The following is an 18,458-nucleotide window of genomic DNA, read 5'->3' as shown; positions in this document are numbered from 1 at the left end:
CCAGCCAGGTGGGAGTGGAGTTCAAAGGTCATCTTCACCGGACGGCCATCTGCATACGCCGCTGTATTTCTTTGCACACGTTGTGAATGGAGGTACTGTCCATAATATCTGCGCAAATGAGTCATCGTCGTATCTCAGGTAATAGAGTTAGAGCAAATTATTCGGTTTAATTTCTACCAGCTGAGGCTCTGAACTTGGCCTCACATGCGCAATTAATTAGTCGCATTTGGTTAAAAAATTTGTCGCTAATTAAGTGTCTTCAAAAAACATCATAATCGGTTTAATCGCATTGAAAATCACAGACAATGAGGACAATTATCGTTCAGCTTAGTTGGAGGAATGGAATCTCTTTCTTCTTCTTTCTTTTTATGCAGCCGATTCTATACGTGACTGTGTGTGTGTGTGTGTGTGTGTGTGTGTGTGTGTGTGTGTGTGTGTGTGTGTGTGTGTGTGTGTTCGTAGCATGAGATTTAGACCCACTTCCGTTGCTCACCAGTAGAGGGAAGTAGAGATTGTTCATAAACCTTCCTGCTTACTTCACCACCTGGGTGTGATTGTTATTTTATTTTATTACTTTGAGACCCTTATTATATTTCTACAGAGGATCCCACTGATCTCTCACACGGAGAAGAGGGTGAAAATTGACTCAGAAACTATCAGAATAGAGACTTGAGTGAATTAGTTTTCTATCAAAGTTACCAGCAAGATGTTATCAGTCAGTCTTTTTGCTCTGAAAATGTAATTTAATGTAATTTACTGCTTTATAAATGTTCTTAGCCGTAAGACAAACATACTCCAGGAGCTTGCTCGATCGCCTTGTTGAGAGGGGTCAGGGGAGAATTTTTCCAGCTCACTTATCTGACCCCCGGGTGATTACTGTTTTTTTGCTTCCCTCTGGAATATGTAGAGAGTGGGTCGTATGCCCACCTCCCTTGTTCTCTGTAAAGCGCATTGTGTTGCCTCTGGGTATGAAATGCGCTATACAAATAAAGCTTTGATTGATTGATTGATTGATCAGTTAGTATTCAGCAAAGTTGTTGAAACCCCTCAATCTCAGTGCGTCACCACCTCTTCATAACCCCAGTGTGCTCAAGTATAGTTCCTACTGTATGTTGTCTGTTAATTAAACAAGAGGCCAGCACTGATTCAAAACGCTCATTTGAATATCAAAGGCCCACCTGGTTTCCCAAGTGACCCGGTGATGAATGTATTATTGATCGTACTGTAGGTGGAATGTGCAAAACACAAACTCCTTTAGATCCCTGACATTCGGAGGCAGCGGAGAACGCAGCGCGTGGAGGAGGAAACCCTATCGCTTCTCTTCCCGGATGATCGACAGGCTACCACTCACGGAGATGATCTAGGATCTAGTACGGCGGTAGTATCGCCTTCATCTAACCTAACCCTAACCCTAACCCTAACCCCGTCGAGGAACACAGTTCACACTAAGCTTCCTGGAAGCGGAGTAGTACGGTACTCCTCGCTCCTCGCTCCTCGTTCTAGCCCCTCCTCTGCTGTGAGGATCGTAAGTGCCACGCCCTACGGCACGACGCACAGGAAAGGAAAAACACACAGAGACAGAACTCAATTGGCCGTGACCGCCACACGTTTTTTATCTAGTCGGGGGTGATTTCTTTTTACTCCGTGTCGGCGGAGGAAGGATTTATCTCCCTGCCGCTGCCCCCCCCTTTATGAGGGGCCCCGGGCGGGCCCCTGGAGGAGCTCACACCTGAGTGGGGGAATTAATTAGAACCCACGATTCCTCGCGTCCAATCGTAAACCCCTGAAATACTAATGAGCTCAACCGTGTCCTAGTCAGACACTTAACCAATCTATCACACCACCACACCACCTGCACCGTCACCCCTACACACACACACACACACACACACACACACACACACACACACACACACACACACACACCCCTTTAAATATCTACTTTACATATAAATTACACTCCCCCCCCCCCAAAAAAAAAAGAAAAAAACATTAATGCAATCTTTATTCTAGGTACATTTAATATACAACAACGTTTAGATGGAGGAAATTGAATGTGATTGGGTGGGCGGCCGTGATTAGCGAACGCAGCTTTGAGGCCGGCGACCCCCGCAGGTCTTCTGACAGGTCACAGGGCACCGGGGGGCATCGGAACATTCCAGTAGGGGGGACATTGGCTGCGTTGACCCACGGCGGCACGTGTCTTCTGTGGTGTAGTTCTAAGGTTTCATCAGTGCTTTGCACCTCCCCTGTTCCACGCGCTGTCTGTTCAGTGACCTCCAGGTTGACCAGTCAAGGTCGTGGCCACTAGCGAGGCTTTCGATGGGTGCGATTCCTCTGGCCATCTAGGAAAACTGAGACGGAACTATACGTTCACGAACCCCTTTCAGACATGCTTGACCGCTGTACGTCACAAAAGTCAACCCTATGTGAGCCGTTATGACATATTCCCGGTTCAGAGTGCTGCTAGGCGAGTGCAGTGTTGCTAGGCTAATGCATAAGTGGTGCGGTGTCACTAATATCACGTTGATGGCTTTTTAATGTGGAACGGACGCTGGCTGCTGGCTTTTGAAAGCTGTGACTCAGAGAGAGGAGCCGATCAAAGGATCGTCTGAAGCCTACATGGTAATTCGAGGTAAACTGACAGGTTTGGGCTAAACGTGTTTGGACACGGGCAGATGGGGCAGTCAGGTATCTCGATATGCTAAACCAGGCGTCCTCATTCATATGCGTCGCGTCTTTTCCAAAGACGCCCGTCAGAACACAGATGGGAGCTGCCGAAAGCAGGAAGCACGTTTTCAAAACAAATGTTGGCCTTTCGCACCGAAAATCTGTCAGGATATGAGGCGACGGAACCAAGAGAATTGGATCTTGCGATAGCTTCGAAACGCAGCGAGTCAGAGCCAAAAAGGTTGATCCGTGAAATAAAGAAATAAAGCACGTGAACGGAGTCAAACACAACAACAGCGTCCGTGTCAACAACAACGAGCTCAGGCTTCCCTTTGTTTCCCCCACGACGTACGCTTTCATACGCGCCGCCTAATATTCAAAGGAAAGAACGCTTTTTGAACATGATTTATTTAATGTATTAATTCGCACCTGCCTTTGAAATCTCTCTCCTTCGCAGGACAGGGGGCCCTTCCCCTTGTGCAGACGCTCGTTTGATCTTACTTTCCAGGGATTTTTTTTTCTCTCTCTCTCTCCTAAATCCTCATTTAATATTAATGGCGCTTTATTCAATCTGCTAATAGAGTCCTGTTCACCTGACTTGAATTCTAATCTGGCGAGAGGGAGGAGAAGTGAGCCCTTGAGGTCAGCTGATCAAACCTACCCTCTGAGAACAACACAAGTTCATGTTAGGGATTCTGCTTTTGAAGACACCGAAGCAATTTCTATTGCTCAAACAAATTTGATTTGATTTGAAGCAAGAAAAGCCTCTCTGCATCTCTCTCTCTCTATCTCTCTCTCCCTCTCTCTCTCCCTCTCTATCTCTCTATCTCTCTCTCTCTATCTCTCCCTCTCTCTCTCCTTTCTTCTATCTCTCTCTCCCTCCTTTCTTCTATCTCTCTCTCTCTCCCTCTATATCTCTCTCCTTTCTTCTATCTCTCTCTCTCCTTCCTTCTCTCTATATCTCTCTCTCCTTCCTTCTCTCTTTCTCTCTGTATCTCTCTCTATCTTTCTCTCTCTATCACTCTATCTCTCTCTCTCTCCCTCTCTCTCTCTCTCTCTCTCCCCCTCTCTCTCTCTCTCTCTCTCCCTCCCTCTCTCTCTCTTTCTCTCCCCCTCTCTCTCTCTCTCTCTCTCTCCCTCCCTCTCTCCCTCTTTCTCTCTCTCTCTCTCTCTGGATCTACTGTCCTCCCCTCAATAATGCAGTCTCTCCTGCGTGTGTTGAGTACGGTGAACCCTACAGTCGTGACCTCTGGTTGAGGGTTTCCGCCCATTTCCTGTTGTCTAGTGGTTGTGAGCGTCGGGAGCGGAGACTCGGCTGTTCTGGACTACAGCCGGACACAGTGGGACGTTCAAGAACAACACCTAGAGGGAAAGACAATTACACCTCAAGATTGACAAGGCTCGCAGGGCTTGATTGGGCTCGCTGAATACCTGTACACAAATGGCCTCATCCTTCTCTCTCTCTCTCTCTCTCTCTCTCTCTCTCTCTCTCTCTCTCTCTCTCTCTTCTGTGGCCCAGCCATCCACACACACACTTGCACAAATACATGTATCGTACACACACACGCGCGCACGCGCATGAAGCCAACACCCAATGGCTTCCACATATGCAGTTAAAAGGCACTCAAAGGGCCTTGACAGCTTGAGAACCAGACGATCATTATCCAGACTTTATTACAGTAAGCAGTAGGATGAGGAAAAAAAAAGGAGAACATTTCAAAAAATGTCAAAGTGCCCATCTTAATATGTTCTGTATTGCTCTTTCTCCGAGCACAGCTCAGAGAAAACATTTGGGAGGCGACAGAGTCATTAGACGATGAAAGTGTGCTACGGTGTGTAATGGCAGTTATCTATCAATCAATCAATCAATCAAAGCTTTTTTTGTAGAGCGCATTTCATACACAGAGGCAACACAACCCAATCTCCAGCCAGACGGGTGGGCGTAGGAGGGCATTGAAGGAGACGGAGGAGAGACAGGAAGAAAGGCTTGTTTGTTTGTGTCACTTTGAAAGGGAAAGTCCAAGGGTTTGAAATGTCCCTTTTAAGAGTTCAAGCCAGGGTTAATCTCCAGTCGGGTGTCATCGCATGCCGTCAGCCTAAAACTGTGTGTAGATGTGTGTGTGTGTACGTGCTGTATGCCTGTGTGTGCGCTGTATGCCAGTGTGTGTGTGTGTGTGTGTGTGTGTATGTGTGTAAGCGTGCGTGTGCTTTATGCCAGTGTGTGTGTGTGTGTGTGTGTGTGTATGTGTGTAAGTGTGCGTGTGCTTTATGCCAGTGTGTGTGTGTGTGTGTGTATGTGTGTAAGTGTGCGTGTGCTTTATGCCAGTGTGTGTGTGTGTGTATGTAAGCGTGCGTGTGCTTTATGCCAGTGTGTGTGTGTGTGTGTGTGTGTATGTGTGTGTGTGTGTGCGTGAATGTGTGTGCGCGTGTGTGTGTTCAGACCTGATCCATTAACTAGACCAGCCAATCTCATCTGTTGCCCTCATCAGCCAACTGTCCATCCAAAACAGCATTTTTTATCTTCGCTATCAGCCATATTCCTGGGGGTCACAGAGGGCCAGGGATTAAATTTGTACCTCAGAAAGGCCCCGTACAATCCCTGACCTGATCAGCGGTAAAATGGGACTTTCTCCCGCCTAAAGGAGCCTCGACTGTCTTTCCAACACGCGCCATCGTTGTCGATCTGAATTTCCAAAGGTGACAGGTTCACCAAAAGACTAATATTCGTAACCGTCGCACAGCGCTCGATCCATTATCACTGATATTGAGAGCGTGCAGACAGACTCCGACTTGATGTTTGAAAAGTATGAATTTCACCTCAGTTTTAACCAATTCAATATTCTTCGATACTTCTCTCTGCGTGTTGCCCTCTGGGTGGAGGCTGCGCTCGTTAAAGACTAAAGCTGTTCAACACGGGAGCAGCTTTTTCCCCACGGCCGTCAGCCTCATCAACATGGTCTCTCCCCTCTGAGTCTCTCCCTCTGACTCTCTCTCCTCTCTGACTCTCTCCCCTCTGACTCTCTCTCCTCTGACACTCTCCCCTCTGACTCTCTCCCCTCTGACTCTCTCCCCTCTGACTCTCTCTCCCCTCTGACTCTCTCCCCTCTGACTCTCTCCCCTCTGACTCTCTCCTCTCTGACTCTCTCTCCTCTGACACTCTCCTCTCTGACTCTCTCTCCTCTGACTCTCTCTCCTCTGACTCTCTCTCTCCTCTGACTCTCTCTCCTCTGACTCTCTCTCCCCTCTGACTCTCTCTCCCCTCTGACTCTCTCTCCTCTGACTCTCTCCTCTGACTCTCTCCCCTCTGACTCTCTCCCCTCTGACTCTCTCTCCCCTCTGACTCTCTCCCCTCTGACTCTCTCCCCTCTGACTCTCTCCCCTCTGACTCTCTCCTCTCTGACTCTCTCCCCTCTGACTCTCTCCCCTCTGACTCTCTCCCTCTGACTCTCTCCCCTCTGACTCTCTCCCCTCTGACTCTCTCTCCTCTGACTCTCTCTCTCCTCTGACTCTCTCTCCCCTCTGACTCTCTCTCCTCTGACTCTCTCTCCCCTCTGACTCTCTCTCCTCTGACTCTCTCTCCCCTCTGACTCTCTCTCTCCTCTGACTCTCTCTCCTCTGACTCTCTCTCTCCTCTGACTCTCTCTCCCCTCTGACTCTCTATCCTCTGACTCTCTCTCCCCCTCTCACTCTCTCTCCTCTGACTCTCTCTCTCCTCTGACTCTCTCTCCTCTGACTCTCTCTCCTCTGACTCTCTCCCTTCTGACTCACTCCTCTGACTCTCTCTCCCCCTCTCACTCTCTCTCCCCCTCTCACTCTCTCTCCCCTCTGAGTCTCTCTCCTCTGACTCTCTCTCCTCTGACTCTCTCCTCTCTCTGCACTGCTGCTTTTTGCACTGTTTGTATCACTGCACTTTAAGAGTCCTGTCCTGTCCTGTCCTGTCCTGTCCTGTCCTGTCCTGTCCTGTCCTGTCCTGTCCTGTCCTGTCCTGTTCTGTCCTGTCCTGTCCTGTCCTGTCTTGTCCTGTCCTGTCCTTGCACCTGTCCATTGTTGTATTGTAAACACCACGGTGTCGGAAAAAAAATCCTATCTATGTAAAGTACAATGGCAATAAACAAATTCTGATTCTGATGTAGTCTCAACAATCCACTGAACCACACACACAGTTGCTTTTCAACTAGCTTAGCAACTTGATGGCGTGTCATATTCTAATCAATTGACCTTGGACTTCCTGATCCACCCCTTCATGATGCGCTCAGTTCTGAGGTAAAGAATGACAAACTTAAGAGTGAACATGCTAAGAGCTTAACGGTAAACTCATACGCACTAACCACGACCAACACAGCATGACAGTTGATCAAACGCAGAATGAGATAATTCCTCTGACAAAACTGATCAAAAGAAGAAAAAAAAGAACAACATTTGTGGTGCTTTGGCCGATTTCTGTTCCGTTACTCTGCTGGAGACACAGATGGAAAAGAACCAAGTCTGCAACAGAAATCTGCCACTTGAGACACATCCACGCCTTCTTGGTTGGAACGCCGAGCAATCCTCGCAACACAGTGGCAATTAAGTTGTATTTTTTCCTTCTGACTTCTGTCAAGAGGCGTCATGGTGAATGGTAAATGGACTGCACTTACGGCATATAGCGCTTTTATCCAAAGTGCTTTACAATGGCCTCTCATTCACACACCAGTGACGGCAGCTGTCAGCCAAGGCGCTAGTCGGCTCGTTGGGAGCGATTTGGGGTTTCGGTGTCTTTGCCCAAGGACACTTGGACATGTGGACAGTGGGAGGCGGTCATTAGACGACTCGCTCTACTTCCTTCGCCACAGGAAATGACCGCCCTGGTCATTATTGAGCATCCAAAGATCGCCACACCCCACCCCATATACCGTGATGGCATCATCCCTCAGCTCATCATCCCTCAGCTCATCATCCCTCAGCTCATCATCCCTCAGCTCACTCTGAACGACAGCCAGCTGGTTCGGAGAAACACAACTCACGTCCGACGTCACTCGGATGAGCAGAACCGAGTCCGAACCGCCCGTCCGCTCCCCCCCTCGGGCTCGCACCCTAAACCCTCTCCCCTCCATCAATCAGAGAGACGCCAGACGAACGCCGTCCGATCCCTCCCCCCCACCACCGTGCTCGAACGCGCCGGGCTAATGGCGCGCGGTCCCGCTCGGCGACGCCCCTGACTCCCGCCTGTCCCGACCCCCTCGATCACTCGATCACCATCACTCACGTCGCTGTGTCCGTCACCGGGGCGACGGAGGGGTACTTTAGAGGAACGCCGCCAGCCACTCAGGAAATAGACGGGGGGGGGGGCGGGGTGGCGAGGCAGGTGGGCGGACGAGGGGGGGTGGTCGAGGGGGATAATATGTTCATATCTGCGGCACATATGTCACACTGCATTACGTCGGGGGGGGGGTGGGGGGGGGGCATCCCGGTGACGTGTCGGGGGGGGAAGATGAACAGCAGAAGGCCGCCTTACCTTCTGCAATATCATCCGGATCTGATGGATGAGGTTAAGCTCCCGCGCATATCTATCAATACTCCTATAATAATCGTCCATCAAACTGAGCCACCTCGTTGAGTATGTGGAGGTGGATAGTTTTCTGATGCAATACTGCCGCGTCGGCGTACCAGCGGCACACCGGGACCCGGCTCGTCCGTGCGAACGCTGTCGCTTCGCCCCGGAATACCCCGGAATACCTTGGAACGGTATTTACAGACCCCGTGCGTTTAACCGGGAGCCACGCCTCGTACGATTCTGTCTATTCCATCGGTAACGGATGGTTATCACGCCTGACACGGCCGCAGATTGACCGCGAGGCCGGAATATCCGCCATGAAATCATATCAAAATGTGATGGAGAGACGCGGACACAGAGAGAGTGAGGGGGAGGATGATGATGATGATGAGGAGGAGGAGGAGGAGGAGGAGGGGTTAGGAGCGGAGGGTACTCTCAAGACCTAAGGGCACTTACTGAAATGAAGTGTGTACTCCAGAGGCCTTCTATGCTTGGATTAAAGTGCCCAGGTACATTACTTATAAACTGCCTTTTATTTGTGTGCAGTCCGTCTATGTACCAGGACGCTGACGTTTTCACTTCCGCTAGCTTTTATTTAGCTTCCAAAACACTCAGGCGATATTATTTGTGATTATTTCCTGTCCTATCTTTGCCCCCTGTAGCTCTGGAAGGCAGAAGGTGGTAACTCCCCTTGTTCACAGTCAAATGAAGGCGAGTAAACGCCGCCTAGCGAAGCGCGTCGCGCGCCCCGGTCGTCGGATTACAACCGGGCCAGGAGGGGGCCGCGGCGGGTCAATTACCCCGGACGCCGAGGGCGTAGTTGAATCACCTGACATGGACAGGTGAGCGGGAGCCAGGCTGGAGGTTACGCCTGAGCACGAGCAGCGAGTTCGGAGGAGCAGCCCATGCCTAACCAACCGCCACTGGATAAAGTGACTTGTCCAAGGCGTTACTTTATAAGACAAGACAGGCTTTTACCACAACTTTGCGTACCTTAGTAGAGACGGTAGGCCTAGTAATTATGTTCCCGCCGTAGATCATAATGAGCAGTTTAATGAGCTGTGGCGCTGTCGCCCATGTTTGCATTCAGGTAGTACCGCTCAGGGGAGAGAAAATGTAAAACCCCAAACCGTCTTCCCCATTTATGCGAGATTGTCAATTTAGCATACGCCTCGTAAAAAAAACAGCCTCTTCGAATCCAGCCGCCTGATTGAACGGGTCGACTATGCCCAATTTAACATCCGCGTCTCGACAACACAGCAGTTGTGACAGCATCCAATTGTCAGGGAATGAGCAAATTATAGGCATTTGATGAGACGGCATAACATCTGTGTAAGCCAATAGATGTCTGTTTGCAAGGTGGTTGGCAGGTTCCTCCTGCGCAGTTAACATGCCGTTGCAGCTTGAGACTTTGCGGAACCCGTAAATAGAATCCCTCAACGCATACTGGATGGGTGTGTGACTGTCTGCCCAAACAGCTGGCGCGATAACACTTCCAGGAACTATATGTGATGAACTGCTCGCTAATTAGCGACACAAATGGTTGGATTGTGGAGGCGTTTCCAGATGAGAAACAACATCCTAGAGATGCAGCGTTGTTCCTGAGGTCCTTGATCACGTCACTCACTTTGTTTACAGGGTGTGATTAGCGTTTTTTTTTCTTCCCTTAACTAGATTAGTGAGGAAAATGGTGGCTGGAATTAGGCCTATTGCTCCTGCAGAACCTGGACCCAGGATCCTATTTGGTTCCTGCAGTAGCCTAGTTCTAAACAGTAGTGGGTTGTCCATAATAGTAGCCTACAGCGTAGATGAATGAAGAACTCTTCTAACTGTTCTGTGTGGGTCCAGTAGACATGTTTAGCAATCTCTTTAGTTTCCCTCTCAAAAGAGCCAGGTGGCCATAACTAGGCTAGGCCTACATCCTAAAGATCCAGTGAGAGATCCATACGGCCATCTTCCATATCACATCATCTACGTTGAGGCCCATGTTCACGACCGTGACCTGGTGTCACTTTGCTCCTCCTGTTAAGAGCAACCGAGGCTCAAGAGAGAACTTGTTGAACTGGACCTGTATGTACCAAGCGTCTCAGAGTAGCAGAGCTGATCTAGGATCAGGGCCACACCTCTCCATATGATTTCATTCAAAAGGGACAACAGATCCTAGATCAGCACTCTCAGATGCTTGATAAATACGAGCCCAGATCGACAACATGTCAGTCTAGAACCTGTTTGAGTGAGTAACAAGCCAACACTGCTTAATATCTGACATTTCTATAATGTAAAAAACAATAATGTAAACACTAGTGGTGCATGCTTTCTGTGCATGCAAGACATATGTCACAGCTTCCCAAATGGACCTCCAAGCTTCACCGTAACCTTTTCCACCGGCATGCATTCTCAACACGGTTCAAACCGAGGCCAGCTACACAATTACATCCAGATCCTTTTTTTTGTAATTATATTTTTGCCCATTAAACTCAAAAGGACGTATTATCCTATAGCATTTGCATGTTCTTTCTGGCTCATTAGGGTCGCAGCTATGTAAACGCTCTAATGAGGCACGCGCCCATCACTGCTTGATAGAGCGTGTTTATCTGAACAAATCATTTGTTTATTTAAACTGCAGCTCAGATGGTAACGGGCTTAGGAGATAGTTTCACAATGAAAAGTGCTTTATAAATGAATTATTGTTATTATTATGATTATGATTATTATTATTAATTGTAGTGGCGACCGTGTATGCATAGTGCTGTATTCAGCCTACTGCAACACAGCTACATATTAATGACTGATCTATTATTGCTCATTATGATGATGCTTGCGACAATAGGAAATAGTATTATGTATGTATGGTTATGCAAAGAAAAAAACTCTGTTATATGTCCCCCGACACCATGGGTGCTTAGGTGAGTGATTCCAGCTCATTTCCAGGCACTTAAAACGACTGCAAGGTGACAATGAAGGATTGACAAGTCATTCATATTTTCAACGTTTTTTTGCAATAAATAGACCAAAGCTTTTTTTTTTAAGGGTAGTGTTTTTGACATATCCCTTCTTGTTAAGGTCACAGTTTAGAACAAGCAACATTTCCAAGCCCACAGAAACACCTGGAGGCATATGAGTCACAATGTGTGATAGAGAGGAGAGGAGAGGGCGAGATGCGTCGGAATGAAATGGGTTTTGTTACCGCCGCGGCTAAGTGATGCGTGGAATGAGTCATTAAGAAATATACCAAAAAAGGCACTAAACAGACACTGAGGTAATAGCTGACCATTTAAAGTGTGATATTTGTTTTTGAACGTCTGTAATTCTTGGTAATTTTAGCACATTAGGCAAATGGGGCTACACCTGTCATATTGCAGCAGTTCTTTCCCCGTGACACAGCCTATGCAGCTGCTTATGATGAGCCCCAAAGTACCGTCAGCAGTGAGCATTAGTTTGACCATGTTCTCTGTAGACCACTCTCACAGCAACACGTTCACTCACTGAATATAGACAACAATACGGAGATACGCTTGCATTTTATTTATGATAGAGGATAAAGCTAATACTTCCACTAATCCTAATAATCAAACTGATTTGTAGCCTACAGTTGTAGCCTATGCACGGAGTGTGTAGCCTATGCACGGAGTGTGTAGCCTATGCACGGAGTGTGTAGCCTAAGCCAAAAGTTCTTAATAACCGGAAACGTAGCTTCCGGTTATGAGCATCACGCCAGATGCAGACTAAACAGAGCGCGCACTGTTCCTCTCTCTGGATCAATCTGATCTCGCTCACACACACGGGCGGGCGCGCCACACACATGCACGCGCGCGCGCACACGCACACACACACTCTCTCTTGCTCTCTATCACACACACACACACACAAACACACACACTCTCTCTCTCTCTCTCTCTCTATCACACACACACACACACACACACACACTCTCTCTCTCTCTCTATCACACACACACACAAACACACACACACACTCTCTCTCTCTATCTCTCTCTATCACACACACACACACACACACACACACACACACAAACACACACACACTCTCTCTCTCTCTCTCTCTCTCTCTCTCTCTCTATCACACACACACACACACACACACACACACACACACACACACACACACAAACACACCACAACCCTAAATTCATTTACTCACTATACCAAACCCATCGCCCCATAGCCAACATGTTTTGCAGCGCAAGTGGCCAAGTTATACCAGACAATTAAAGTGTACCACAATTAACTTACACTGCTATTATGCCCCGACCAGTGCACCATGGCTTGGTTGTGAGACGAATCCCCGGTCAAGGCGAAGGTTGAGCTGGTCAGCTTGAGTTCATCCTGCCTCGAACCGGCCGCCCTCCGGTCCTCGCCGCTCCACCGTAATTCGGACCTCGTCACTCTGCGCCCCGCCGGCGAGGTGATGCTCTCTCGCGGGTCGCCCGAAGGCAGGAGCCCCTGATGCGGCTGAGAGCCGGAGGACTTGACTTTCTCATCTCTACGCCGTGGGCTGTTCCCCCGAACTCGCTGCTTGGGCTCAGCTGCAGGGGTCAGATCTGTCCGAGCCTTCCCGGCACCTGTCTTCGGATGACCGGTATTTTTGAGGTGGGAAACTTTGTCTCTGAGGGCGATGAATTCACTCTTGTACGGGATCCCGCGGCCGTGCGTATTCACGGAGCGGAGCTGGTGGGTATTCCGTGTTCTCCTGGAGGGGATGTGGTTCTCTGGGCATGCGGCGGAGCCAGCTGCACATCCAAGCCGGAGAGTTGCAGCACTTGCGGATTCAGCACCGACCGCCCCGTCCCCGTTCCCCCAAACTTCCCCCCCGAACCCTGTTGCGAATCCTCCCGTCTCCGTCTCCATCAGTAATTCCCGTGCACGCCACTTAGGTTGACACGATCTGCAAGTTATCTCTGATTCGGCGGCATGCAAGAAAGAGACGATGATCAAAAGCTGGAACCACAACGCGCGGTGCCATATAGGGCACAATCTGACCCTCTCCATGGCTGGTGGCAGAGGAAGATGCTACGGGTGCAAGTCCCTTTTTCCTCCCTTCTTCTCTGCTCCTCTCCCTTTATGGTATTGATGTGGAGCTATAGAGCAGCTCGCAAGTTGAGGCGCATCCAATTGCCTGTGTTGTAAAAAGTGCGATCCGGAGAAGTGGTCCAAGTTGAAGGGTTTGATCAAACGGAGCCCCAACGCGCATGGGGGTGGAGCTGGTAGAATCCAGACGGAAAGATAGGGGGAGATTTCTTCTTGCGTCTGATTTATTCAACCGCATCTCTCTCTCTCACTCCCCCTCTCTCTCTCTCTTTCTCTTAATAATAATCCCTTGATTTCATAAGCTTTTATTGCTGCGTGTCTTCTGCGATGTACAACTGTGATCTTGTAAACAACAATTTAACAGATGTTGATTTCATAATCTGCCATGCAAGTAAATTGCTCAATCAGTAGATAAGATGGAATTATTGTATCCAGAATGAACCCGTTTAATTGCCTCTGTTTTGCTTTTGGTCTCAAGGGGGTTTGTGTTAATTAGAAAATATGAATAAATCTCCAGTTGAGCATGATCACGAATCACACATGTATTACTTATTAAGTTATAATTAATTATTGAACGCTTGGCGAGCATAAAAAAGGAATACACAACCCATCCAAATCGATAGTAGGCCTACGCATCTTTCATGTACACACACACACACACACACACATGCACGCACACACACTAACATCCAAAAGATTGCAGTGATCACCAGGGAACAATATGTCAACTTGCCAAAACGATTGTGTTGAACCATGCATTCTAAATGTCTCAAAGATGCCATCCTAGCTAAAATAGCACAAACATCGGGAAGGTTATAATACGTCGTGTTTTTGTCTCTCTGTTTACCTCATCACCATAAAAAAAAAAAAAAAAACATGGATCCCAAAGGACTTGGGAAAAAGCCAATGTCAGAAGAGTGTCAGCCAACGCGGAAGTTCGACCTTTTGTTTTGGTTTATTTGATGCAGTGATGCTCATTTACGATTAAATGGATGGATCGCTTTTTGGAAAAGTAGACCTTTCTTTGCAATGCAACTAAGTAACTCAGCAGGCGGTGCCCCCGATGCAGGTACAGCTGGGGTAGAGCTCCCCCCTTCTAGAATGTTCTCTGTGTGAGCTCTAACACCGATGCAGGTACAGCTGGAGTAGAGCTCCCCTCTTCTAGAATGTTCTCTGTCTGAGCTCTAACACCGATGCAGGTACAGCTGGAGTAGAGCTCCCCTCTTCTAGAATATTCTCTGTCTGAGCTCTAACACCGATGCAGGTACAGCTGGGGTAGAGCTGCCCCTCTTCTAGAATGTTCTCTGTCTGAGCTCTAACACCGATGCAGGTACAGCTGGGGTAGAGCTCCCTCTTCTAGAATGTTCTCTGTCTGAGCTCTAACACCGATGCAGGTACAGCTTGGGTAGAGCTCCCCCTTCTACAAGGTTCTCTGTCTGAGCTCTAACACCGATGCAGGTACAGCTGGGGTAGAGCTCCCCTCTTCTAGAATGTTCTCTGTCCGAGCTCTAAAGGGTCCACTCCGCTGGGTGTCCATGCAGAAAGGCTTAGGAAGGGACTCTTCCCAGGGAACATAGCAGCATTAAGGAGGCCTATTGGACTGGATTAACAGAAGGCCGTTGGACACAGCCCACATGGTTGGGAGACACTTACCAAGTGGTTATGTGTGTGTGTGTGTGTGTGTGTGTGTGTGTGTGTGTGCCTGCCTGTGCTCTAAGTGTGTGTGTGTGTGTGTGTGTGTGTGTGTGTGTGCCTGCCTGTGTTCTAAGTGTGTGTGTGTGCCTTTGTGTATGTGTGTGTGTGTGTGTGTGTGCGTGCCTGCCTGTGTTCTAAGTGTGTGTGTGTGTGTGTGTGTGTGTGTGTGTGTGTGTGTGTGTGTGTATGTGTGTGTGTGTGTGTGTGTGTGTGTGCCTGTGTGGGTGTGTGTATGTGTGTGTTTGTGTGTGTGCGTGTGTTCATGTCTCTGTGTGTGTGTGTGTGTGTGTGTGTGTGTGTGTGTGTGTGTGCGTGTGTGTGTGTGTGTGTGCTTTTGTGTGTCTCCCACACTCCCATCATCTCCCATCTCGGTCTGGACACGCCATCAATTCACAAGGAATCAATGCCCTGTCAATAGCAGAAATGAATTCGGAGGATGTTACAGAATAAGAGATTCTGGCCCGAGCCGCCCCATCTGTATCCCGGCGCGTATGCTCTAGGACTGCCAATGCACTACCGGGTCAGAAGCCATAAAGGTGGAGGAATGGAGGTCGGCATCCAGGAGGAGGCGAGCTGGCACGCGGCCTGCTGCAGCCCGACAGGAAATTGTACACAAAATCGTACGTCCCGTCTAGGTTATGTGGTCAGGGATCTGTGAAATGGTAACGTGATATAATTGTGTGATGTAGTTTTTAGCTGCTGCATGTTTTGTGTAATGTATGTAATTGCTTTAAAAAAAATTTTTTTTGGGGGGGGGGAAAAGCCTATCTAGGGACTGGGGTTGCAAATTAGCCAATTGGCAAAACCTTTCATGCAACACATTTATAACGACAACATGTATGTAACAACGTGCGCTGCATTGTCCCTAAAAAATAAACCGATAAATTTAAAAATTTAAAAATTCAGTAGCAAAGAGGACATTTGATTGAGTCAGATCCACTGTTTGACCTCTATGTTCTACAGACTCATGATGAACTGGAAGACTCTTCCAAGCTAATTCTCATTTGTGTGTAAATGAAATTTCAAGAGGGTTGTACTCCTTTCTTAACTCAATTTTTGACCAAGTTCGGTCAAGTAATGCTTGGTCAAGCATCCATCTACTGTTGCATTTTGTTATACGCCTAACCGTGATATTCACTCTCAAAAGTATTATTCATGAGGGTGGTAGTTGAATAACATGAATACAATTCAGTATATGAATATATGAATAAGACTTTTGAGTACTAAGTTACATAACATGAGTCTTCATCAGTCTGGAGTGTTTACTGTGCCGTCTACTACTTCCCGAGCCACCCAGTCAATGCATCCCGTTTATTTGAAATGTGTAACCATGACGTGCCCCCATAAACCCGGGCTTCAAAGATGTTTTACTACGGAGCTACATCTCTCAAGTTTATCTCTCAGGGCTGCAGTTAAACACCGCAGTCTCAGGCACCATAAAAGCTTCCGGACGATAACACACCGAGTAGCAGTGCACAAAACTGTACGAGGTTTGGAATTTGCAGACGCAAAAGCCATGTTTTGTTTTGTGTTTTCTTTTCTTCCTTGCTAAAATGTGACCTTGGAACAACAATAGATTGAGACCGAAAGCTGAAATATATATTTATTTTTCATTTACGAATGGATCTCTTTTAAAGGTGCTCAATGCACAAAGTCAGTTGGAACAAAGGCAGTATACAAAAGAGTGGTTCCAGCACTGAATAGCAAAAGAGAAACATCAACATTTACTTCTGCAGTTTTGCTGTAGCTCTCAGAAAGAGTCCATTTCAACAGTCTCTGGGTTTTACACATTATTGGTATTCTCCGTCTGCAGGATCAGCAGTTGGGTCAGGAGCAATCCATTTGCAGTGGCTCATTGAGATTAGTTCAAAAACAATTCCCACTTTTTGAAGTGTTTGTTTTCAACTTGTTAATTGCACAACCATCCAGTCATGTCAAAGAATTTGTGGAGTGTGAACAGGTGAAAGCAAACGCTCAGAAGAATAAAAGAAGTCACGCCGCGATTTCAAGTTAATGTCTTGGAACGTCAACAGCGGAAGCTAGAATTGGTGGCGTTTGAGACGGGAGCGTGCAGTTACCTACCTGTATGTCCCCCAGGGTCACATGTTCCCGCTCAATATTCTGTTCACACACATTTAAGTTTACTTTTCAAAAAGTTGTATGTTGTCGAGGACACATTTTCCCCGGCGGCCGAGTTGTTGGAGCAGTATCGCATAAAGTAGAGCGGTGGGCGATAATTGGTCACTACTCTATCTGTGTGGACCTAAAAGCCCAGTGAAAGTAGCAATGAAGTGGCAGGATTGGGAGTGCTGGTGGAGGGGGCAGTAATGCCACCCTTGCCGATAGCTGAGTCATGGTGGAGGGAGTCCAATAAATGACTTCAACAGGGCCACAATAATGACAGCGAAAAATCCAAACAGAACCCTAACCGAGGACACATCCCTCGTCCGACGAGTCTAAAAAATCATGATAATGGTTGTTCCTTCCTGTTGTTTATTCTTGGGGTACCCAGGGACCCCAGTTGGTAGGCCATCTATGCTACATATGTTGAAAGGATGGGGTTAAGCAAATACCGAGCTGGGGAACATCTTCAGGTTCCTATTGTGTGTTATAGACCTGTGGAACATACTGTAGAACCCTGGAACCTCTTTTTCAGGTTCCTTTTGTATGTGATACAGCTGGGGAATGTAGGACCCTGGGACACACTGACATCCTTTTCAGGTTCCCATGATGATATAGAGCTAGGGAACATACAGTAGGACCCTTGGAACATAGGAATGACCCCGTTTGGGATTAATCGACTAAGGCTGTCTAGGATATAGTGGAACCTTGGAACACTGGTAATTGGATAATCCATTTTAAGCAGTGATGTAGTGGCACTTATGACAGAAAAAAAAAACTCTTATCAAGCAGGCAATGAGAATCAAGACATTCCGCAACGACAGTCCTTACTCAATGAGCCAGGCTAGTGATTAGTAATGATGTCATCTTAAAAACCCTCAGAAAGCTCAGTCCTTTCCAGTATGACTTTGAAGTCAGACATATTGGAATATAGATCACTTGAGGAACTTTGTACACCACACAGGACATTGAGCCGTGTAGCATGCTACCATCTGTTCCCTAGGACGGGCTTGTTGGGAGAGTGCTTCGGTTGTGGCTCGCTCATATTTCGCATTTTCCAGAATAAAAAAGGTTTACTGTTTACTAAGGTTTTGCGATAGTACTTTGCGAGCAACCCTCTTTTAATTCACTAAGTGCAGATTTAAGCAAATTATAGGATAAATACCGACTATTTTAGTGTCTTTTATATCGATTTTAGTGAACTCCACCAAGAAAATTAGTTCCTAAAACTCTCTCGTTGCTATGGAGTTTCAAATGGTGATCCTATTCCCTGGAGGAAGAGCGATGCCATCCAATAGTTGACATGGGTTTGGAATATTTATTTGCAATTGAGCAAAGTCTACTCAATTTAGAATTATCCATCGCAACTCCTGCTTTCAAAACAAAATGGA

At 47.6% G+C, this 18,458-nt stretch overlaps 1 protein-coding gene across 1 annotated transcript in view; it reads right to left on the bottom strand.

The window, feature by feature from the left end:
• Nucleotides 1–13,071, bottom strand: part of sorcs1 (sortilin-related VPS10 domain containing receptor 1) — a gene marked incomplete at both ends in the record, with an annotated part of 126,768 nt that extends 113,697 nt beyond the window's left edge. The window contains one exon of the mRNA XM_084441475.1: nt 12,457–13,071. Coding sequence (XP_084297601.1) covers nt 12,457–13,071 — 615 coding nt within the window. The remainder of the gene's footprint in view (nt 1–12,456) is intronic.
• Between the last annotated feature and the right edge of the window lie 5,387 nt (nt 13,072–18,458).

This window comes from Borostomias antarcticus (genome assembly GCF_949987555.1).
Source record: "Borostomias antarcticus genome assembly, chromosome: 7".
Taxonomy (NCBI): domain Eukaryota; kingdom Metazoa; phylum Chordata; class Actinopteri; order Stomiiformes; family Stomiidae; genus Borostomias; species Borostomias antarcticus.
This window is presented reverse-complemented; position numbering and strand designations above follow the sequence as displayed.